The sequence below is a fragment of the Gadus morhua genome, chromosome 5 (genome assembly GCF_902167405.1).
Source record: "Gadus morhua chromosome 5, gadMor3.0, whole genome shotgun sequence".
In the NCBI taxonomy this organism is placed as follows: domain Eukaryota; kingdom Metazoa; phylum Chordata; class Actinopteri; order Gadiformes; family Gadidae; genus Gadus; species Gadus morhua.
Window position 1 is genome coordinate 14,678,253 of NC_044052.1, and position 25,000 is coordinate 14,703,252.

General features: G+C 43.7%; 2 protein-coding genes across 3 annotated transcripts in view; one reads left to right on the top strand and one right to left on the bottom strand.

Moving 5' to 3' along the window:
• ghsra (growth hormone secretagogue receptor a) overlaps nt 1-3,034 on the top strand; it is a 4,787-nt gene extending 1,753 nt beyond the window's left edge. Inside the window, exons 1-2 of the mRNA XM_030357295.1 lie at nt 1-437; nt 717-3,034. The exon at nt 1-437 is cut by the window's left edge and continues 1,753 nt beyond it. Of these exons, the coding sequence (XP_030213155.1) occupies nt 1-437; nt 717-1,033 (754 nt within the window). The 3' untranslated portion in view covers nt 1,034-3,034. The remainder of the gene's footprint in view (nt 438-716) is intronic.
• An 882-nt stretch (nt 3,035-3,916) lies between these two features.
• The window catches only part of fndc3ba (fibronectin type III domain containing 3Ba), a 98,074-nt gene continuing 76,990 nt past the window's right edge, over nt 3,917-25,000 (bottom strand). For both annotated transcript variants that reach the window (XM_030357293.1, XM_030357294.1), the window contains exons 21-27: nt 24,539-24,652; nt 23,121-23,270; nt 21,273-21,550; nt 17,874-18,098; nt 12,008-12,174; nt 11,169-11,296; nt 3,917-9,019 (exon numbers count right to left, since the gene is read on the bottom strand). In XM_030357293.1, the coding sequence (XP_030213153.1) occupies nt 8,705-9,019; nt 11,169-11,296; nt 12,008-12,174; nt 17,874-18,098; nt 21,273-21,550; nt 23,121-23,270; nt 24,539-24,652 (1,377 nt within the window). In that variant the 3' untranslated portion in view covers nt 3,917-8,704. The remainder of the gene's footprint in view (nt 9,020-11,168; nt 11,297-12,007; nt 12,175-17,873; nt 18,099-21,272; nt 21,551-23,120; nt 23,271-24,538; nt 24,653-25,000) is intronic.

The window sequence follows — 25,000 nt, forward strand, 5'->3', positions numbered from 1 at the left end:
CATCACCGCGCTGTCCGTCGAGCGCTACCTGGCCATCTGCTTCCCGCTGCGGGCCAAGGCGCTGGTCACCAAGAGGCGAGTGCGCGCGCTCATCCTGCTGCTCTGGATCGTTTCCCTGACGAGCGCGGGGCCCGTGTTCGTGATGGTCGGAGTGGAGCGGGACTACGTATGGGGCGGGAGCAACGAGTCGAGCTTGGAGCGGGAGGAGAGCGCCGGGGACACACGGGAGTGTAAGATGACGCACTACGCGGTGGAGTCGGGCCTGATGGGCGCAATGGTATGGCTGAGCTCCGTCTTCTTCTTCATGCCGGTGTTCTGCCTCACGGTGCTCTACGGCCTCATCGGCCGCAGGCTGTGGCAGAGACACCGTGAGAACATTATGGGCTCCCGCGTGGCGCATCGGGACAAGAGCAACAGGCAGACCATCAAAATGCTGGGTAAGAAGAACGTGTTGAACTCCTGTTGCGCTTTTACGCATGCTTTACGCTCGGCCAATTTTGTAGTGAAAAGGTGGGTGACCCTGCATTTTTATCAAGGCCGCCCTACACGCAAAATCAAGTCAATAAAGATCGACTTGAAATTGAAAATGAAGTCAAAACTTTTAAATTCCTGATACATATGGCATTCTGAAAATATTCTCGCTTGCTCCTTTTTATCCCCCTTTTACTTCTCGCCATTTATTGGTATTTATTCCCTTCCTTCTTTCTTTCCTTCAGTGGTCGTCGTGTTTGCCTTCGTCCTGTGCTGGCTGCCCTTCCACGTGGGCCGCTATCTCCAGTTCCGCTCCCTTGATGCTCCGTCCCCGATGCTGTCCGCTCTCTCGGAGTACTGCAGTCTCGTGTCCGTGGTGCTCTTCTACCTGAGCGCTGCAGTCAACCCCATTCTGTACAACACCATGTCGTGGAAATACCGATGTGCGGCAGTGCGCCTCTTCGGGCTGACCGAAGGGCCCCGACCGCGCGGACGCACCGCCAGCACCCTAAAAGGAGAGGGCTGCTCGCCAGGCTGGAGGGAGTCCACGGTTAGTCTCTAAATGACTTTGAAGTTTCGGACATGGACATACATTTTAATCTCAGTGTTGAGACAAGATAATAATTGACTTTGGGGATGGTTGGATGTCGAACTTTTCTGTTTCGGGAACAACGTTTGATGCTTGGCTTCAGTTATGACTCCCTAGTCCCTGAATTACGACGCGCTCAAAGGAACACTGAACATCGATCCTTGGTTATCAATCCAAGTTATTGCTCAAAGCAAGTGCCATCTGCTACTCGTGCATCATAGTCTGTATTCATTAAACAACAATAAACATTCTAGCCTTCAGTGCGCACTGCGTATGCAGATCCAGTTAGGGCCTGGTGATCCCAAATCAGAACAACACGCCAAGCAGTAAACGCAGTTGAAGAAGCACCGCACACATATGTCGAACATAACGATCACTGTAATTGCCTTATGATGTGATAAAATCATATTCTGGATGACAAGGAAGCACTGTAGAACTTTGAACCACATATCTGCTCTTCATTCCAGAGGACAGGTTGGTGTGTGTGTGTGTGCGCGCGTGTATGTGTGTGCGTGTGTGTGTGCGTGTGTCTTTGCGTGTGCGCTTGTGCGTGTTTGCGTGTGTGTGCCTGTGTGTGTGTGTGCGTGTGTTTGTTTGTGTGAGAGAGAAAATTAGAAAGACAGACTCAGGTGTTTTGTCTTTTGCAACTATTCTCTTGGTATGAGGTAACAGTATATATTAAGTGTAAACAGACTAGTGTGTAATTTGGATGTTTTGAAGTTCTGCTTGTGAGCAGAGATGAATGGTTAATCTAGTGAAGGCCCTGCGGCTTGGCCATGCATGCCTATATCGTGTAGTATGCTAATGGACACATTCATATGAGAAACAGATCTACTTGAACAAAGAAGAAAACATTTGAATGCTGAAAAAAAAAAAGTAGCCTAATGATCGAATAGGACCAATTTGGTCTCGGTGGTGAATAACGCTGTGAAAACATCCCAAAGAACATCGGCGGTCGGACGACTTAAACCCTACTTTCACTCACTTGTTATCTCTGTGAAACAAAGCTCTGTCTCAACAACATGTTATCATATGGTGGTCATCGTGGGTGTACCAAAGGTACGAAAATAATTCATCATTACTTCTATTTCCTTAAAGGGACACTTTATTTAACTTTTTTTTTTTTATTCCAGCTGGAACAGTATGTTCACTAGCTTTTAAAGTTATATGGAAATGTATGACATTAGATATGGGATTTGAGAGCGGGAAAAACAACAACATAAAGATAATATAAGAATAGCATCCAGTATAGCCTTAATGGGACAGCTGGGCCTTGTTCAGGCCCAGGTGGAATTCCAAAATGAAAAAAGCAATTAGAGACCTAAAGAATCGGATTACACGTTAAATACTCCTCATTCCTCATTCCATTTCACCAAGTGGCATGTCACTTTTATTATTAAACATACTTGTGAAACTTTCTCTAAAGAACTTTAGATACCTACTCCAGTTTATTGTTTATTCTGCTCTATAGAGGGGATTATAATATGTATGCCAATATGGGATGTATGTTCAGATGACTTTACATTTGAGGTGAATGACTTTATCTTGGGAAAACCACAACAATTCCACTGTGAGGAACGGGAAAACTGTGGAGTTAAAAAAAGTGATATAGTTTCATGCCTTAACTTGTGAATAGATCCTTTGTGTGGTTTGTATAGGGCTGTTTGTTTTTTAATAACTTTCATCCATGCAGTCAGTGCTACAGTCTTCATGGCTACGCATTCATACTTGAAATCTCTGAAAACCAACGCACTCACGCACACAAACAAACACACATGTATGTGTATGTTAATGAATGTACCCTGTTATATACACTGATGTCATTCAGATAAAATTTAAGTTTTAAAGAAACATTGTAAATATTTCCTGTTCAGGGGGGGGGCTATGCGTTATTCAATGGATTATACAGTTCTATAACTGTTTGTTTATTATGTTGATGAAAATGTCTTGTCAAAATAAACAATAGAAAAGTGACCATGTGTTATTTTTTATATCGTAAAAGAAAAGTTGCCACTGCAGGTCTAAAATGTTATCAGTGTTTCACTGTTCAATGTTAGGGAAAAAAGTTATGTTCATGGACAAGTAGAGTAGTTAATATAATAGACTGCTCTTCTACTGAAGTGTGTTAATAAACTGAAAGTGGGATACCAATCAACAAGAGTGGAGAGAGAGAGAGAGAGAGAGAGAGAGAGAGAGAGAGAGAGAGAGAGAGAGAGAGAGAGAGAGAAAGTAAAAAGCTAGATCCGACAAATTGGCTTAAAAGGTAGGATTAACCTCTGATTAAAAATAAAACGTAGTGACCAATACACGTCCATCAGTGTGCCCCCCAAGACCTTGGGAGTGTGCATTAGCCCGGAGCGTTGGCTGGGAGTGGACATTTGCAAATGGGAACATGTAAAAGCACGGAAGAAAAACATTAAGCAACAACACAAATTGTGAACTCTTGTGTCATCGTGTTGGATGGAGGTCAGGGTCGCTTTTGATTCAACTTGGAAGAGATCATGATTAGAGAAAAACAAAAAAAGCTTTTAAGTATTCTGCGCAATCTGCTAGGAACACCCTCCAGAATGACTTAAAACTATCGGAACTGATCTAATTTGTTGCCTTTGGCTCTTTACTAAAGGACTTACTATATGGAAATGTTGAACATTGTTCCTGTGTTTAATTCCTCCCTTGAATTCCCCTAACTGTCCTTAATAGTGCGCAAATTGGGAAAATTAAAAAGCACAGATGATTTTTTTTTATGAACAACACAAATTGGGAACTCTTGTGTCATCGTGTTGGGTCACCTTTTATTTAGTGTTGAAGAGATCATGATTAGAGAAATAGACGGAATAAATACGCAGAATGTCCAGGTCAGAAAAAAATTTAAACATTTATTGGGCATAAATATATTATATATACGCTACCGATACAGTTATGTCTTACATACATAGGGTAGTATTTGCAAAATCTATACATTAAAATTGATATGGCAGTTTCTTTATATGATGCATATGAAATTGTCTAACATTTACAATACATGAAATGCATGATTTTTCTGTATTTTCAATTTCGTAGACTATGACAACATTGGAATGTCTTGATTGTTAATCGTGAGGTAAAAATATGTTTGTTTTTGTTGTTTTGCTTAGAAAAGATTGAAATACCTGTGTTTCTCTGTACTTTGTCGAATCGCCAATCTCTCGGCCAAAATCTCAATAAGAAAAAAACTAAGAAATTAAAGGAAAACCAGGACCACTCCGAAGGCACAGACATGAAGTTGCTAAGCAATAATCTGTCTGTCAATCTTGAAAACCCTGCAAAAGGACGTGAAGCAGGGAAGAAAGGTTGGCGGTCTACGAACTAGTAAAAAAAAACATTACAAAAAATCCACAAAACAAAAACAATGAAACAAATACGAAAAGTAAGGGAGTACCTAGCCCGGGAAACGGTGTCGGGGATAACCGTTGGGTTGACGTTGGGCTAATCAATGCAATTATTTACTGGCCTGACTGACTGGTCTAGCACAGGGCCAATCATGATCTCACTTGAGTTGGGTTGGAGGGGTAGGGGGTGTCGGCTAACAGCAAGATGCTTTAAGGAAGGAGTTTAACATATTATACTCCAACTAGCGTAACGTTGGGTTACTAAACCACTAGGACATTTCACGCACCCACTTCCTGGCAATCCCCCCCCCCCCCCCCCCCCCATGCAATAGAGATAGACACCATGATACACACACGACGAGCACATCAGAGGTTAAGGCACCGGTCAAGCTATCCTCCCTCCCACCCTCCCTCCCTCCCTCCCCAACTTTGCCATCTCCCTCCCACCACAGAGGGGGGAGAGAGAAAAAAATATGCATATATATACATAAACTATTCAGGGGTGCACAGATGCGCCCCAGGGGAAGTTAAAGTCATGCCATCAACCCCTGGTGATGTCACAGTGATGCCAATGGTGTTGTAATAACAAATGAATTTACAGATGTCCTTGGCAGAGTAGTGTATGGACCCAGGAGAAGGGGGGGGGGGGGGGGGGGGGTGGGGGGGGGGGGGGGGGTTGACACCCTAAATCTCTACCCCGCTGGTATTTTGACTCTGCAAGACTAATGCTTTGCTCTTAAAAAAAAAAAGTGCTTAAACGCTTAAATTCGTATTTCTCATTACAATCGTATACTATAGCTCTATAGATATCTCTGTATATCATCTCTTAGCAAAATACTGGATACAAAATACTCACTACAGCTATAACCAGCGCTAGCCTGGAACAAGGAATCATCGCTTTCATTGTCGAAACCCTGCCTGAAATCATTGTTTTGATGCTTTCGCCTTTTATGCACCTTTCTACATAAAATCAGGTTCTCTTAGGGGGAAAAAGTGAGTAAACATAAAAAAAATGGCACATTTCTTTTTGCAATACAAATAAAGGGAAAAGAATACAAATGAAATCATCCGATTAAAAAACGGTAATATGATGAAGAAGTGTAATCACAGATCCAAGTTAATGTGTTTTTTTTCCTTTCCTTTTTGAGAATAATAACAACAATAGGTATAGTCTCGGCGCTGTGCAGCTTACATGAACATCACAGAACCCTTTAGACGATCCAAAATAATGCAAAGGAAATAAAAACGATAGGAAAAGGCAGCGTCGTCGAGTCGACACCAGAAGCGTGAACTTTGGCATTAAAACCGTAAAAGAAGAACCAGGAGCTTCATTATAACACTACCAGAGAAAGGAAAATATATCAAAAAAACAAAAGCCAAAGGCAGCTACATAGATCCCATAACATTGTGTTGGCTAGGTCTGCTACATATGTCTCTAAAGCATTACAATAAAACTGCTTGGCAGTTATCACGGCCACTGAGAAGAGGAGATAAAGAACGACGACCGATGAAGAGTGAGGAAAGTACAAATAAGAATGTAGGCATTTGGTAACAAACTGCGACGCAGAAATCTTGCTTATGATGTTCCCGACAGTTTAATGGTAAAATACTTTAAAAGGGTTACTGAGACACGGAATGCTGGCCTTTTTATAAACATACATCCATTAAAAAAATTAGAAAGGAAGAAAATAAAACGTCGTGCTACAATAATTTTTTGTTTTCTATATAACTACACTTGTCTCTTAATCTTTTAAACAATAAATAAATGACGATTGCACTGTAATTGGCATGTAAAGTACTGTATGCAAATATATAGTATAAATAAGAAAAAAGAACTAAGAAAAGACCTATACCTTAATTTTTTTTCCCATCAACTTTGGCAAAAGGTAACTTTTAGCGGATAGACCACTTTGCTTAGTGACAAAAACAGGAACAAGGCACAGCGTGGAAAGAGGACGATACAGTGTAAAAAGGACAGAACGGTAAGAGAAAGAGAGTGAGAGAGAGAGAGAGACAGAGAGTGAGAGACAGAGAGTGAGAGAGAGAGAGAGAGAGAGAGAGCGAGAAAGAGAGAGAGACTGCATCGATGGTAACGAAGTTCCTAACATATAGATATCCTTCCTTGTAAGACCACTTCCCTGAGGTGCGTTACAGGTCGCCAATCACAGTGGGAGGTGGAGATGTGGGCAGGGCAAGCAACAAGGAACTCCGCCCCCGTACAACCATCTAGTTCCCTCCTCTTTGTTCTTAGTCCCCCCCGTCCCCTTGGTTTAAAAGTAGACCTCTGGCACAGAAAATAAACCAGACTCTGGGTAATGTAGTATGCTCGGTCGAAGGCTTGTTTGGTTAGTGAACATTAGCTCTAATCCCCAGAGCGTACGTAGAGCGGCCACAGACCCTACCACTGCTCTGATTACTGGTCAATTAAATGACCTGTTGCAGAGAGAAGAGAGAAAACAAGAGAAAGAAGGAAAGAGATGTACAGAGAGAACGGGAGGAAGTGTGTGTGTGTGTGTGTGTGTGTGTGTGTGTGTGTGTGTGTGTGTCGGGAATAAGAAAGTGTTATAATAAAGTATACCACAGATACTTATGGGGGAAGCGTTGAGGAAATGAGGCAGCGGAAGGAATCCTTAGATCTTAGTTAGAAGTATTGATTCGCCGACTTTGCTCGAGAGCTAGGTCAGCCGGCTGCTTGGAGGGTATAGGGTAGGGAGGGTAGAGGGTCTCAAGCTAACTGCTAACATCTATGGTTGTGGTTTTGCTAACACACAGCAGTATTATAGCTGTCTAGCTAGTTATGGTCTGTGATGCGCACGAGCCATACACCAGTATTTCCAAAAAGAACCTTACAGGTGTGCAAGCTAGGGCTCCGATGCAGCCAATCACATTCCGAGCTTCAATCCCAAACACCGACCAAAAACGGATGAAATCTTATTTCATCTTATTTAAAAACCTTGAACTGAGACCAGTGTTTAAGGGCTGAATTTCTTTGCTGTTCGCAAACTAAAATAGACTCCCTCCCTTTCACTTAAGCCGTACTCCCCAAGTTACCATCACTTATATTACAATACATCTACAGCATTTTATATATATAAACATATATATGTATACATATATATATATATAAATACACACATATATATTTCTTATAATATCTATTGGTTGTATATATATAATATATAATGTTGGTATGTATATTTGTAAATATATATATTTTTTTATTTTATCTATTTTTACCGGTTTTCCATTCTTTCTGAAGATATAAAATCAAAGGATAGCAGCATCTTACATCACGCATGGATTGCATTGCTTTGGTAGCTGAGTAAAAGAGTAAATTAATGGTAAATCTATGTTTCTCATTGTCATTGCATGTGTGCCTGAAATGTCTGCATTACATATCGGCATTCTTGTTTCATAAATGTGTGTAAAAGTATGTGTATTTGTGTGTGATTTCAAGCAACACAAAATAAATCGGTATTTCCTTTATGTCAGTATATATTTGCATGCTTTCTTTGAATATGGATGGGTGATTTGATTTGTCTTGTTTTGTTTCAGATAGGTGTAGACTGCAGTTATCGATAAAGGGCTGTAAATTGAACTGGACTGCATAATAACGTATGATCGGCTAAAGCTTCAAAGGCCTACCTTGGAATATGGCTGAATAGTAGTATACTGCAGCAAAAACAACAGAAAAAGAAGTGAAAATCAAACATCCGATAACAATCACAAAAAAATTAAGGCAATGACCGTCAAGAAATATATACTTTTGTCTAATTTGAATATGTTGTTTCTTTTAAAAAAAGATATAAAGTAAAACATGCAAGTCAGTTCTGACGAACAACTGCTTTGCTACCAGCTTTTTTCTTTCTCTTAAGGCTTGGTTATCAGTGTTCTTCCCAGCCGATGTTTGGTGTAAAGATCGGCTTCCGTCTATGTTTATCCATATCGAAAAAGAGACACGCAATTGATACTAAGACAGACAGATACAGAGAGAGAGAGATTGAAAAAAATATATTGAATGATCCAGGAAAAAGACAAGAACAAAAGACAGAAAGAGAGACCCAAGGAAAACCCGAATTGGTGCTATGAATAAAACGTACGTCACGTTCAGCGGTATACTTCGAGTGTTTGCAATCTTGGATTTGATTTCGGCTTCTTTCGTCGACTGCTTTTTCTTTTTTGTTTCTTTTTTTTGTAGTGTCTCTCTCTCGTGGGTAGGTTTTGATTTCTCTTTCCATCCTCTAGTAATATTTCCCCCCTCGAGCCCTGGCCCCCTTTAGTTCATGAACAGGTACTGCAGCAGGCACGCAATGAGGATGGAGAAGCCGGCGAAGACGCAGACGATCAGCGCGGCGAAGCGCTCGTCGCTGGAGATGAGCCCCGCCCCTTTACCCGCCTCCGCGGCGCACAGCTCCGCCCCCGCTGACATCACTTCCTGCCGCCGCAGTGTGAACAGGGAGGAAGGGCTGAGCGGCCCGCACATCTCCTGGGCCGAGTCCTGGCACAGGCGGCTGGCTGCCACCCTAAAGCGGTAGTCTGTGTTGCCCTGGAGACCGGAGATCTGGAAGACCGCTTCCTCTCCCTTAAACACCTGAGGGATGGGTGGAAGGATGAAGAGAGGGAGAGAGTGTGACACACACAAACACAGAATGATGAGAAAGAGACAGAGACAGAGAGAGAGAGAGAGGGAGAGAGACAAACACAAAAAAAGTTATTGCCACACTTGAAAAATAAAAGCATAGCGCTCTCCTCGTTGAGGTAAGCAGTATGCGGCCCAGGTATCCCTTTCTTAACAACTTATATGGATACACAAATTATTATACAGCATGTAAAAAAACTGCCTATTTAGTCTATGTGACTGAATAGGAGGTCAGCCTGAAATGTAAAACTAAGTTTATGTTGAACACATCCCTTCAGCAGCCTGGCTCACTCACAGACCTGCTGATGAGAACTCCCTGACTGCTATAGTGTGGTTCTGGAGGGGCTCAGAGGGCAGATGGGCCTCCCCAGGTTAACAGGGAACGGGACCTGCCCCCTTCCATAGATAATCCATCATGCACACAGTGTGATCGTTGGATTTGGCCAGAAAAAAACTTCACTAGCAAATCAGCAACCTCATTCATGCTGAAATTAAGCATAATTTAATAGGGGAAAATGACGATAATTACCAAAAGAAACGTCCAAAAACACACTGATCAAAAAAGATTTTCAACTAGGCTTCACCTCCCGTCCAGTTTTTGAGGTCATCATTACCCAAAGGCTTTAATTACCATGAATTACTTGAATTGTTAGATAAACGTCAAATATATATATATATATAGTAGAGTGGAGATTTGGCAGGTGAAGCAGCAATATGGCCCTTCAGCTGAGAGAGTGAGAGCCCCCAGCCTGGCACACAGCCTCCCTTCAATCGATTGTCATTATCAAAGTCCCTGCTGATCCACCCACACACACACACACACACACACACACACACACACACACACACACACACACACACACACACACACACACACACACACACACACACACACACACACACACACACACACACACACACACACACACACACTCGATACTGGCATCTACCGGCTCATAAGACCTCGCTGTTCCTAGTCTGCATAATGAAGTCAAATGGACACATTACAGCGATGAAGACAGGAAGGAACATGATGTGCATGTGTCCGCCCCAGAATGAGGGCGAAACCAGAGAAAATAAATGAGAGCAGAAATAAAGAGAGCGAGAGCGAGTTAGAGTTAGTGATAAATAATAGGATGGAAAAAGGAAGAAGATCACAGACACAGAACTATTCACATAGCCTCATTATCGCTAATGATACTGATATTTACAGTGATCTTTTGTTTTTGATTGAGGTTTTATCACCCATTGACAAATCCAAAGTTCTGTTTGATCACCTAAAACCAGCATAAATGGCTAATCCAGTGTCTGGGTACCATATTCCAACCGCATACTGTGTTAACAATCAATATATCGTCACTAAGAGAGGATTTCACAAGAAATAGGTCAGTACTACCTTAATCATTCTGGGGGTAGTTGAACGTGCATCAAGCAAAGACTAAACCCATATATTGTGGGATCAAACACTATCAGGGTTCTCTTGCACATCAAGACTTGCCTGCCTCAATGTAATGTTAATATATTAAAATATGTTAATATAAATCAGATACTTATTCTCTTATCGCACCCATGAAAGCAAAATCTTGTGATGATGCTATTGATGCCATTGCTATTCAAAAAAACCTTTTCAGAAACCCAAGGATAGATGCAGGGCTACAATAACACATGTTATGTGTTATTGTAGCCCTGCAAAATGTTTTGAAGTAAAAATTTTAAGCCTTCAGCTGATTCCTGAATTGACCATGGATTAAGCACCCAATAACCTTGGCCTACATAGTGTAGTGAACACAGCGGTGAACATTAGAAACATCCGCAATGGACTGAGCTGGTCTGACTTGGGTTATCGTTGATGGAGTGAAGAAGGGTTTAAATCACTGGCTTTAAAATCAAGAGGAGCTCATTTGAAATGCCGTATTTAACGCACTATCATGTTAAATAGCACGTTAAATAGCCATCAAAAACTGCATCTTTTACACCATTTTGGAATTGAGAAAAACTGGCATTAAAAAACTTTTTTACCTGCAAAAACACATCATAAAATACACCGGTGTAAAATGTGGCTTTATGTGCGTGTGTGTGTGAGTGCGAGTGAAACACCAACCTGTTTGTACTCAGACTCTCGTCCAACCAGAACCTGCAACACGTAGCTGATGTGGTCTCCTCTCATTGGTTGGATAGTCTCCCATGTGATTTCGCACACGTTACCCTCCACCTGGTGCACTCTGGGAGCTGGAGAAGGAAAACATGTAATTTAAATCAGCATGTATTCAATTGTAGCATAGTGTAGTTTAGTGCAGTATAGTTTAGACGGAACATTTCTCATATGGCCTTCTTCCAGATACATGAGCTGGCTTGCAGGGCTTGGAATTACAACAGGGATAACCGCCTGAAGGGTTGTCTTTAAATGATGACACGTTTGTTGTTTTTAGTTTTATGGCCTGTCGGGAAATGTGATTGATTAGTTTAGGAGACATTTAATATATTTGTTTTGTTACAGACAGAGGGAACACACGCAATTATATCCACTGTTTATTTCAGATTAGTCTCGGTTACGCATTGCACATGTTTCACACATATAACTGAGTACCACATGGTGTCCTTGATATCTGAAAAAAGAAGGGTTGAATGTCCAGTCTTTAGAACATAACTAATCTGAAAGAATTCAACAAGCTATAAGCTTTGTTTTGCCAGTGAATATCGTCCCCCTTATTGTGTGTTTAAAAAAAACATTATGTAATGCCAATGGCCCTATCCACTCATTTTCTTTACTAAACAGAGCACATTAGAAATCAAATATCTCAAGCTGACAGCATTTTGAAACCATTACAGAATATCCGAAAAACATAAAATGCATGCGTCAACAGCATCTTTCATATCCTAATACTCGTGCTGGGGAAAAAATGTTTATTGATTGATTGATTATTATTATTTGAAAATTACCTTTCATGGCGGGTGGGACCGACTTGGCCGTGATGAAGGTGTGTGTGGCGGTGAAGGGCCCCTCCCCCGCCGGGCTGGTCGCCTGTATCCTGAAGCTGTAGCTGCTGGACTCAGTCAGCCGCTGCACCCTGTAGGTGTGGCTCGGACCGCGGTAGATTGTCACGAACCTGGGGGGACGGGCCGGGAGAGAGGGAGAGCTTGGTTTATTTTTCCACGGCGATATCGCTTGTTGGTATATGATGAAATGTAATGAAATATAATGCATGTAATTAAATGTAATTCGATTTAGATAGTGGGGGAGAGAGAGAGAGAGCTTTGTTTACATACAGTACATTTTCTATTTAAATAATTATAATATATTACAGAATTATTTGATCACAATTCTTTATATGTTTATATAAAGCTTGTTTATGTTTAATTAAATGAAATGTAATGTCATGTAACGTAATGTATGTAATTGAATTAAATTCAGAGTAGTGGGAGAGAGAGAGAATTAGGTAAGGATTGGACTATGGAAATAGTGCCGAGAGGGGACATATATCAAAACTCACATCTGGGGAGAGAGGGGGGAGTTTTAAAATGCTCATCGGAGAGGACGGAGAAGGAAAGGACAGGGTAACGTAGGGACAGGAATTGGGGAAGAGTAATGGAAGTTTGCAGTGGAGGGGATTGATGGAAAGCCTGTCAGAGAAGGAGGTAGAGGAGTTGGATGTCACATGTTCCAGCCCTAAGAAATTTACAAGGAAAAAGAAGGTCAGGTCCATTTCTCAACCAGCGGTTGTTTTTTTCGAGAAGGTCAAACGAAAACGAACTCTCTGGCTTCTGCGGCGGAGCAGTGAGACAAGAGGAAATGTAGATGAATGGAATTAGACTATCGAGGAGAAGACGGATGGTGAGAACACACACTGTGCGCGTGTGTGTGATTGGGCCGTGGGACCTCCAGAGCACACACAGAGAACGGGGAGGGAGGTGGAGAGAAGGAGAGAGGGAGAGGGAGGGAGCATAGGCCCCAGTGAAACAACTGGATCTGATGTATGAAGGACAAACTCTTGAACAAAAAAATAAACAACATAAAAACTATCAAACTGGCTTCTGCCTTGAATGACGTAAGGATGAATAGGTGAATATTGGGATGACTGAATGGACAATGGAAAAATGGATCGGTTAACTGATGAAAGATGATAGTTTAGTGGATGGGTGATAGATTGAGGGAAGTAAGGATGGATGAATTATTATCAACGGGCGGCGAACAAAAAGCCCTCCGTATGCAATTGGATGGACCAATAACCAATCAGGAAATTTTGACATATCGCTGTGCGTAGGCGGTTGAATTATACTTTGACCAAGTCCTGTGGGAAGTACGGCAATCTGTCTTATCAACAAAAACTTTAAGTGCAGTTGTTTGTTCTTCCTTTCGAGAAAAATACACCGTCAAGTTATTTTATCGGACGTTATCGGATTCAACAGACAGTCAAATCCAACGCGCCCCGAATCAGATCAAACGGTTGTGATTAGCCCGACCTGAAGCCAGGTCTCCTGGGAATCCGTCTGAACCGGAGACCAGCTGCCAGAGAAAATCAAATATGAGCTGGCTGGTTTATCTGGATCCGAGGCTAGTGGATGACGGCAGGAAGGATGCGTGGATATAAAACGGACGGTTAGGAGAGATGACTCGGTAGATTAATGAGGATGGATGGACTGAGGGGTGCAGCCAGCTGGAATGCCAGAAAAACGGATTAAAGGATCAAAGACAAAGGGGGAACATTTTGTTTTCAGTAGTAAACTCCAAAGGGGGACGCGAGGAGGAGTAAGTGACTGGAGAGAGGAGGTTCACTGGAGTCAAACTGATAAACGGTGACTGGGTGAAATAAAATGGCAGAGGAAATGAAGAATGAGAATCAGGGGATGGGAGACAGGTGGAATTAAAAATAGAGAGTGGAGAACATGATAGAGGTGTGACTTGGAGAATGGAGTTTTCTCGAAGGAGACTGAAAGCGGGAGATAGGGAGAGAGGGTGGCATAGATGTAGGGAGAAAGGTAGGGATATATAGAGAGAGATATAGATAGAGAGAGAGAGGGCGGTAAAGATGTAGGGAGAAAGGTATGGATATTCACAGAGAGGCATAGATAGGGAGAGAGAGGGAGAGAGAGGGCGGTATAGATGTAGGGAGAAAGGTAGGGATATGTACAGAGAGGTATAGATAGGGAGATAGAGGGAGAGAGATATGCAGAGAGAGAAAGGTAGAGAGAGAAAAAGGCAGAGAGGGAGGCAGGTTCAGAAGAAAATAATGAGAAAGAGAGTGAGTGGTAGAGAGCAAATAGCACTTAATTCTGAACGCAGACGCAAGTTCATCTTCCAAAAACACACATTCATTTCTCTCTTTCTATTGTGTTAACACACACACGAAAAATGTTTTATTCTCATATTAATTGGCACGGTAAATGTCTGTCCTACTGAGATATTTTTTGCCACATTTGACAGGGGTATGCTTGAAAGGACTCCGCCATGTATATACTTGTTTGTGTGTTAGTGTGTGTGTGTTTTCCCCAATATGTTTTGTAGTAAGAAAGTAAGTATCATTTGGACAAAGCAGAGTGGCAGGACCAGGTTCAACACACACACACACACGCACACACGCACACACACACACACACACGCACACACGCACACACACGCGCTTGTGGCCAGATAAGGGCGGAGTATCAGATACTAGAATTTTATGGTGAAAAATAAAAGCATACAGAGAGGGGTCAGCTAAAGTGTATCGTTGTTATTGCGGGGGTCTCTCGGGATTTCATCGACGTACGTTCAAGGTTGCCCATGGTAACCCCAGGAGGGAGTGGGAGGCGGAGCCCTCCATTGATATCACAGAAGAGGGATGGATGGATAGATCCATGGATCAATAGAAAAACATCAGAGAAAAAGGAAGGATCACGGAACGTTGTAGAGAGAGAGACGGAAGACGGATGGATTCATTGGCGAAAGTAAACAAACAATAACTATGATATTAAAACCATGGACGAGAGGACAGACGAAGGATGTCTGGTGATATCAAGTAGAATCCTGGATTAAATAGATTGATGAAGCCAACACTAACCAAAGAGATCCTAGACTTCCCCCTGAGGGGAATAGTTAAAGAGATACAGAGATGGCAGATCACAGACAGATTGTTGGCTGGATGGACACAAAGACAAACAGACACACAGATGAACAGTGGGAGAGCGGAAGAGAGAGAAAAAAAAAAAAAGGAGAGTGGATGAATTGCAGGAGGGAAGAGAGGTAAGGAGAATACCAGATGAGGAGAGAGGAAGGTGGAAAGACAAACCAAAAACAAAGTCACACAAACAGACGCTAACATCATTTGGGTTTTTTGCATGTCCCAGAACAGATCCATTCCATTGGTAAAATAAAGGACAAAGTAGATATGCCCGCTGTCATCGGATCTGTTTGTTTACCACCCGACAGAACGATTGGTGGGGGAGAGGGAAATACACCGGGCTCTGTTGCCATGACGATTTTCTGTAATAATAATAAATAAAAGTAATAATAAATTAAGGTCCACTCTGCCTCTAACTAAGTGAGTAACTACACAGTATGGGGTGAGGGGCGGAGAGAGGTCAACGATACGGGGACAAAACATCAGGCATGTGACAAGGCCTCCTCTTCAGCTCATGATTTATTCATACATCAACACATTGAATGGTTCCTGGACCCCTGGGCTGGTTTTGAGATGATTACATTAATAATAATTCCACTTTCTTGAGAGTGTGCGAGGCTAGGGCTTGATAATACGGTTAGGGGTCTGGGGGTACTCAGCCTTTCAAGAGCATTTCCAAAAACAATCGAAGACACATAATTACCTGCCCTTTTAATTAACATCAGCCATAATGAACATTCAATCTGACCCCTCAATGTCTGACCCCGCGGGGTTCTTCCACCTACCCAAGTCCTCTACCACTCCTCAGTACCCTGCACTGGCTACCAGTGGCTGCTACAATCCAATTCAGGTCCCTGGTACGCGGCTATTGTTCTGCTAAGGGTTTGGTCCCATCCATCACCAAGACTTACTAAAACCATCCACCACGCTCCTGCTCAAACATCTTGCTACTCCCTTTCTCAGGGGGGCCCAAGCTGCCAATCAACACAATCTAGACTGCGGGGGCCCTGGCTCACACAACGGTGGAACGACCTCCCCACTGACACCAGGACAGCAGGAACCCTAGCCATCTCAATCGCTCCTTTCTACTGCACATAGAAAAATATTATTTGCTATCTCTCCTGTTTAGATAGCACTTAAACCCTTTTTTATTTTTTCTTATTTTATGTACTCGCAAGATTCTTGCACTGTATGGGTTGTATCTTGATGGTTGAATATACTTGTTGTAAGTTGTTTCGGACTGAAGGGTCAGCTTAATGAAGGTAATGTAATGCTGTGGACACTTATGGCGCGTTTCCACTGCAGGGTGCGGAACGGATCGGATCACAAAGGTGCGGGTCGGGTCGTGTTTCCACCGCCAAAAGTGGGCGTGACCCGGACTTTGCCGTACCCGTTCCGGCCCCATTTTAGGGACTCCTCCGTTGCGGTACCCAAAACGAGACCAGACGCCTGAAAGGGTCCCGTGAAATTCTAGCTACACCACCCCTCCGTTGATTGGTCGGCAGAATCGTCACTTCCGGGTGACGCGGGGATAAAAACAAACAAACAGTAGCCTCGAGGTATTATTCTTTACAATGAACATGTTGCGTAAAAAGCTTGCTTGGGCGAACAAGGAGGTGGAGACGTTCGTCTGCATTCTTGGGGATGAAGACTTTGTTTACGATGTTTACGTAGCTGCCGCGGCGATCGACATCCGGCCTACCACCAAGGGTACTGTCGGCAGTGGAAACGCGACCTCGGAACTGAGCTGGGCTATACCGCCCCCTCCCTACCGCCCCTTTGCGATCCGATCCGTTCCGCGCCCTGCAGTGGAAACGCGGCAATACACACATCTAGACACGTACGTACACACACGCAAGCACGCATTTGTAAAATTTCAGCAATCACTACCTAGAAAGGAATAAATTCTGATTGTATGGAAATATGAGGACAGCATCTCCAGGAACGTAAGCCTTAAGACGCATTAGCGGGGCTATTTAAGATGCACGACAACGTGAAAAGTCTTAGCAGAGCCTACTATGTGTGAGGCAAACACGGTGACAGTTGAATAGTACATTTTATGACACAGAAATTAAACTAATCAGTTCAGAACAGGGTGCTCCCTCTAGTCAGAGGGAGGTTGGGCAAGTAAGTGCAATAGGGGGAGGGCGAAGGAAGTCGACTAGTAAAAGTGAGGGGGGGAGGGGGGGGAGAGAGAGAGAGAGAGAGAGAGAGAGAGAGAGAGAGAGAGAGAGAGAGAGAGAGAGAGAATTTATATGTTTATACGAGATGTTGTAATTTTTGTAATTTTTATAATATTGCACATTTTACTTTTTATACTACTTTTATAGTATAACACATGTATAGATATTTTGTATTTAACGTTTTATACTTATTATAATATATATTATACTACATACCTGACCTTTTTACTTTTTATTTTATAATGCTGTTTATTTTATTGTTCACCTGCTTTGGCAATGCAAATGTATATATTCTCATGCGAATAAAGCATTTTCTAATTGAATTGAAATTGAGAGAGAGAGAGAGACACAAGTAAGTGAGGCAGCGAGTCAAAAAGGGGGAGATGTAGAAGAATCGAGTAGTAAAAGTGGGGGGGGGGGGAGAGAGAGAGAGAGAGAGAGAGAGAGAGAGAGAGAGAGAGAGAGAGAGAGAGAGAGAGAGAGAGAGAGAGAGAGAGAGAGAGAGAGAGAGAGAGAAGGAGCCACCTGTGGTTCTTGTCCTCCATCTGTAGTGTGTAGACCATGTCGTCGGCCAGCAGGGCCCGTGCGTGCAGCCCGCTGGCGTTCTCCCCCCACTTGAGCTTCAGGCTCTGGGGGCCGGCCGCGGCGCACTCGAGGGGGGGCGGGCTCGGTGGAAGGGGGCGTGTCCTCGCCAGGAGAGGCGGGCTCAGGGGGCTCGAGCCAATGGCGTTGACCGCCTGGATCTGCACCCTGCAGGGGGCGACAGACAGGAACAGAGGAGGTTCAGTTCAGATCAGTTCATTCCAACTCTCGATAAAATGGCCCTACTTGACATTTTCAAATCGTGCGACTTGTATTCTGCCCCCCACTTCGGTTTGTGGCCATCACCTGTTCTGCGTTCAAAAATCTACCACATAACCATCACTGAGGTAATCAACTCCTCTGCTATCCGGCTCCATCTTTCACACACACTAAAAAAGTACTGTCACCTTCATTTGCCGGCCCCCCCCCCCCCTCCTAAAACCCCCCTGCTGGCCCCCGATCAAGGGGATCCTGTGGGTTCATCGTGGCAGCAGGCTGTGCAATATCCGCTCTGGTCCTCAGGAGAGGAGCGGACATGTTGGACCCCACTGACCCACAGTCAGACAAGACTTCTACAGGCCGCATCCAGGCCGACCAGATGAAACCTCTCAAGAGGCTCCTTGGTGGAGCTGTCTTTAGTGTTAGTTTGGATCAATCCACCAGGTTTTTGGCTTGTTACCTGTTTTTGTCTATATCTGGAGTATTTGTAGCCCTCTGCACAGAATCAAAAGGGCATCTTTCCAGTGTACATACTGCTGTATTCATTGCTGCAACTTCACACACACACACACACACACACACACACACACACACACACACACACACACACACACACACACACACACACACACACACACACGATAAGCTGAATAATGAGCATATGGGAGAGCTAACCATGTGGACTGTTTGGCACGGTGTGCGGTTTGACATTTACTCTGTGATCCTGCAACCTTTACTCATAATTCATGCAGCTGAACGAACATACAGGACACAAAGGGCAGCACCCACCAATCCCTCAGCCAATAAGCTGAAGGGCTGATCTACGCTATCTTTGTGGTTGATTCTACTATTAGAGATTTCAGAGTAATAGTAAAAAGGGTTACATGCTTTAATGTTAAAAAAACCTTATTATCATCAGATTGTTCATTGCTGCAAAAGCGCTTCAGCCTCTGGCAAAAAGGCCCGGTTTAAGCTCGTCTGATTAGGGCCACCGTCCCAAAAAGCCCAATCTGATTGGTCGGCTGGCCCACTCTGTTGTAATTGGTCCAGAGCTAAGCATGTGTGACGTCAAGCTCCCGCCCCTGGGTCCTGAGCAGCAGTAAACATTGCAGTCCTGCGGCAGTCTTTTCACTGTACATTATTCTTTACTTAAAATATAATGTTTTACATCTTCTAAAACTATCTTATTTGAAATACATGTTCCTACTGACCGAATAACATGCCCTATGAAGTGATATTGCCTCAGGAGTTACTTGCTTTATTATAATATATTATTTGTTGTTAATCACTTAATTAACTGAATCAACCAGGTTCCAGTCCTACCTACCCCCTACCCTCCTACCTGGAAGTTTGAGTCTGTACACCCTGCAGAACATCAACAATACTCTAAGAGCTGACTATGGACCTTTTAGGCGCCGGTCAGAGGAAGAGCACGTTTTCATTACATTTAATGAGAAACAAGTAACTGTCTAAAATTAAGTCTGAATTGTGGGGTTTCGTTTTACCACAGGAAAACACATGAAAATAACTAAGAACAAAGAAATGACTAAGAATTGGCGGAAAAAAGCCTGTCCTGCAGAAACATTGCAAAAATCCTGCATCGACTGTGTCGGTTTACACTGTGCAGGAAGGAGTCCTCGGTAGAATGCAGCGAACACAATGAAAGGCTGTTTTTGTACTGATGTGGTGAAAATGAATTGTAAACACTTTATCTTCACTTAACCACCTTTGGGAAGTTAATACAAACAGTTTCTAAGCCTGTTTTTTTTACAGGCCGGACAAAAGGACGCGTTGCTCCGGTATAATAGTATGAGCAGAAGTTTAAGCCATTTAAAATTAAAGGGTGGAAAATAATGGGTTTATGTCAATTTTTTAAGCCAGATATCTGAGTCATCCGTAGAGGAACGGGGCTGATTGTGACTGCTTAATGGCCGTTGCCTCCGTAATCTGCGATTTCTCTCTCAGCACCCACCCCATTTTGCAAGTCGGGGCCTGATCATATCAAACTGTTTTAAAATAAAGCTTTGCCCTTCCGACCCAATGGGGGCCTCAAAATTGTGTGACTTGAGCCGACACATACTCCACGACAATCAGAGTGCCAATCTCCCCCCTCTCCCCGACTGAGTCAGCAGACACCTTATCGGGGGTCGCCCAGTGCGTGGGGTCCTTAGTTCACAGTGGCATCACAAATGAAGTCGTCCTCAACAGATTCACGAAACATCGCTTCATGTACTAATGCTTAATCATGATTGGTTGAACTAGAAATCGAGGAGGTAGTGACACAGGACATTTCACTTTTCATCAATTAGCTGTAGCCTAGCTTTAAACGATTTGTGAGTCTGCGAAGGAACCCTTCCCCGGGGGGGACTTTAGCTGAATGGGTAAATAGGTCAGTGCTTGAACTCTGTGTCACAATCGGACAGTATGCAAACACACACACACACACACACACACACACACACACACACACACACACACACACACACACACACACAAACCGACCTAAAGAAAGAAACAAAAAAAGGTCTGAATAACACCATTCAGATAACAAGTAGCCTATAGATGCCCTGTGAATAACATATTGAATTACCTCACCGCGGCACACATACACACATTACTGTCTCTGCTACAGAGACTATGCAACAGAGGAGGGGGACACTGCCACACTAAACAACCCTGTGGATGAAAACAATGGTTTGTGAGTGAGCAACTCACACACCATCCCCACTCTGTTCCAAGAACTGCTCACCCAATGTACTCTGCTCCTCAATTCCATGAAATTATTCAAACAATCACACGCACGCACACGTGCACACATGCACACACCCACACACCTGATCTGCTGTTTACTGCTCACTGGATTATTGCTCAATGACACTGATGACAAACAGAGGCTCTCCATAACATCTGAATCAATAGACAACAGCTTTTGTGGTAGAACCTCTGTGTGCGCCCGTGAAGAAGGAAGGAAAAACTCACAAAAATAAAACCTGAAAGAAAATTACACTGAGAGTCTCTGTTGGCATGGGCTAGTCTAAAGGTGGGTAAGAAGTTTTTATGGAGTTTTGAACTGTGTGCGTGCGTGCGCGTGCGTGCGTGCGCGTGCGTGCGTGTGTTATCTACCTGTACTCGCTGTCAGGCTGAAGGCCTGTGACAAGGTGACTGGTGGCGGTCTCAACGTTGATGGTCTGGTCCTCCATGGTGATGACGTAAGAGGTGATCTCCGCCCCGTTACTGCTGGGCTCCTCCCACTTCAGGTAGAGGCATGTGGAGGGGGAGTGGTCTGACTCCGAGGGGGCGGGGTCCAGGAGGCAGAGAGAGATGACGGGGTCGGGATTGGTCGCAGGGGTCTGGAAGCTCACCAGCTCGCTGTAGGGCCCAGCCCCTGCCTGGTTCACCGCCTTGGGGGGACAAATGGATCATTTAAACCGTGTAATGGTGGACTCGTACATCACATAATAAAGGGAGTCAAACAGGACTAAAGTTTAAATCAAAGAGTTAATTTATTTGTAATGGTACAAAACAAATGTCTTGGGATGATTGGTGATGATTATTGGGAAGATATGTGTAGAAAGAATTTGATAAAGCAAAGTACCCATGTGAAAGAGTACATCAGTAGATTGCCTGCATCAACCAAAATGGTGCCCAACTGAAGGAGAGTGAAACCCTGCTTATATAACCCCACCCCCAGTACTCAGGTGTGGTCAATGAGGTCATTAGGATACTGAGGCCCAACCCTGCCCTCGTAGTTGCAGCTATGACCAAAAGGGAGTCACAACCTGCACTTTGTCAGTTTTTGCAAAGTGGGTGAGGCAATAGCGAACCGGAATAAAATAATTTATAGAGAAACATTTTCCCGGATGGATTTAGTCGTTACATGCAATAGAAATGTGACCTAGTGCAGGTTTAAAAATATCTACGGAAATATTCTGACAAAGTAGTGGTTTTACTAAAAATGGAGGGAGAAATAAATCAGAGAGGGTAAGAAAGCAAAATGATAGGATAAGGACCTCATAGAATTTCAAAAGTTGCCGTGAGAACATCATTATGTTTGACTTACTGCAGCACTTTCCTATTCTGTACCCTTTCACACTATTAACAAAGTTAATGTTCTGTACTGAGCTCTAGAGGGGACAGCAAGGTGAACAATTTAAATTCAGATTGCAAGAAGCACAAAAAAACTGAATCCTACCTGGGGGAAAAAAATACATTGTGGACTGGGTAATGGGCCTGCATGGTCTACATTTAGCATTTGCGTGGTTGCAAAGCAAGCCACAATTTTGTTGATCTATGTGTTCCTATTTCATTATTATTATCCTGCGTAATTTGGTGTAATTATATCCGCCTACCTTTTTAGTGGCATATATACACAAAATCAAAGAAAAAAAAATGCTACAACTTGTTATCTGGGCCTTATTTGACGTGCTGAACCTATTTGGATCAAGGACCTGTAAAATCCTTTTTTTACCTTGAACGTTTTGTGTGTGAGTGAAGTGGAGCATATAACACTGTGTGTGTGAGTGGATTGTAAGTTTGCACACAACAGTGTGTGTGAGTGGAGTGTATGTTCACATGTAGCAGCGTGTGTGTGAGTGCAGTGGATATATAACAGTGTGTGTGAGTGGAGTGTATGTTCACATGTAGCAGCGTGTGTGTGAGTGCAGTGGATATATAACAGTGTGTGTGAGCAGAGTGTATGTTCACATGTAGCAGCGTGTGTGTGAGTGCAGTGGATATATAACAGTGTGTGTGAGCGGAGTGTATGTTCACATGTAGCAGCGTGTGTGTGAGTGCAGTGGATATATAACAGCGTGTGTGAGCCGAGTGTATGTTCACATGTAGCAGCGTGTGTGTGAGTGCAGTGGATATATAACAGTGTGTGTGAGCGGAGTGTATGTTCACATGTAGCAGCGTGTGTGTGAGTGCAGTGGATATATAACAGCGTGTGTGAGCCGAGTGCAGCGCGGTCACCTGTAGTCTACAGCAGTACGATGTGGCGGGCGTCAGCTCCGAGAGCTCGCACTGCGTGGCCACGCCCGAGTAGATGACCTCCATGGGCTCCTCCTCCCGGCACCACTCCAGCCGGTACTCAGAGATGTCGGCGCCGGATCCCTCGGGGCTCTGGAGAGCACACACAGAGCCCAATCAACACCGACAGTCTGGTCCACACCCGTCAAATTCATAACCGCCATCTTGGAACCTAATCCATCATCCTTCACCCTCCCCCCCCGTCCATCGAACTCTTTTGATTGGACCCTGATCCCCTTGTATTGAGACGACCTTGTTTGGCCGGGTGTGATTTGATGAATTTACAAAATTCGTTATCTAACATTTATAGAGACATGGCCATAGAGCATATCCACATATACGCTGTGAATACTTAATAACTAGAAATACAATACCTTATAACTAGAAATACAATAGGGATCAACAGATATTCTATGAATACCTAACAACTAGAAATACAATAGGGATCCACATATACTCTGTGAATACCTAATAACTAGAAATACAATAGGTATCCACAGATACTCTTTGAATACCAAAAAAAATCCTGAAAATCACAAGCATGCCTTTTATAGTGTAATCAATAGCCAATGTAGGCATCGGGAAAGTGCTGGCCAAACAAATGGCGCTGGACAAAAGTCCACGCGCAGATCAATACACACGCAGTTCCACCACACAACAAGATGAGAAGCAGTCTCAGATATTTATCATGCAGAGTTTTTTCTGATTAATCGACTGCAGCCACACAGCGGTGTTCCGTCGAGTGCTGACCACATGCAGTTCCTTTTATCGCTCTACGAAGCCATCTCACTCTCCCCGTTTACCATCTCCGTCCCACTCTGAATCTCCCCCTCCCCTCCCCTCCCCTCCCCTCCCTCCCCCCCCTGATGGCTGTTTTTCGTGCGTCACTCCTGCTCCAGTGGTTGATGACCCGTCGTGAGACTGGCCTGTGGCGCCTGGGCCAAGTTCAGAAGCACCTGTTCAGAAACCTTCTCTGCCATCAACAGCCACCGTTCTTTAGTTATTTTGTTATGATGTTATTATTATGGTTGTGGAGCTATTATTTACTGTGGATGGATGGAAACAGGAGGGTTGGTTAAAGGATTGTACTCCCTGGTTTTACACCTGCTACTTACCGACTGGACCAATATCATTTTGTTGGCAGGGGGTTTAACTGAAACGTGATTGGCTCATTAGATGAAGAGGGCCTCAGCCGGGATGTTTCATTACTCGAGCTGTTTCTAAAATCCCTTGTTTTTTTTACCCATGTGTGTGTGTGTGTGTGTGTGTGTGTGTGTGTGTGTGTGCGTGCGTGCGTGCGTGCGTGCGTGCGTGCGTGCGTGCGTGCGTGCGTGTGTGTGTGTGTGTGAGTGCTGTGTTACCTCCCAGCTGAGTGTCAGGCAGGTGTGGCTGGTGAGGGTGATGAGTGGCGCCCCACACTGGCCCGGGGGTCCTGCTGCAGTTGTCACCTCCGTTGGCTCTGAGTAGATTCCAAACTAGATGGATACAACATGGACAAGTAAGCCTTAGGATTGTGTATGTGTGGGGGTTGTGTGTGCTTGAAAATATGTGTATGTGTGTATGTGTATATATGTGCGTGTGTGTATGTGTGTGTGCGTGCGTGTGAAAGGTCAAAAGGGCCGCAAATATGACTCCTTGTAGTCTATTGGTTTGAATCAACGTTGCATTTTATGCTATTGTATTTTATTCCACTGTAAAATGCACCGTTTCGTTGGAAAAAAATTGTGCATTTCACACCCTTTTTCTCACCTGTAAATCCTCTTAAAAAGGTAACATTTTTTAAGGCTTTTTAGCGTGCAATTTATCACGTTAAGTGGCTCAGC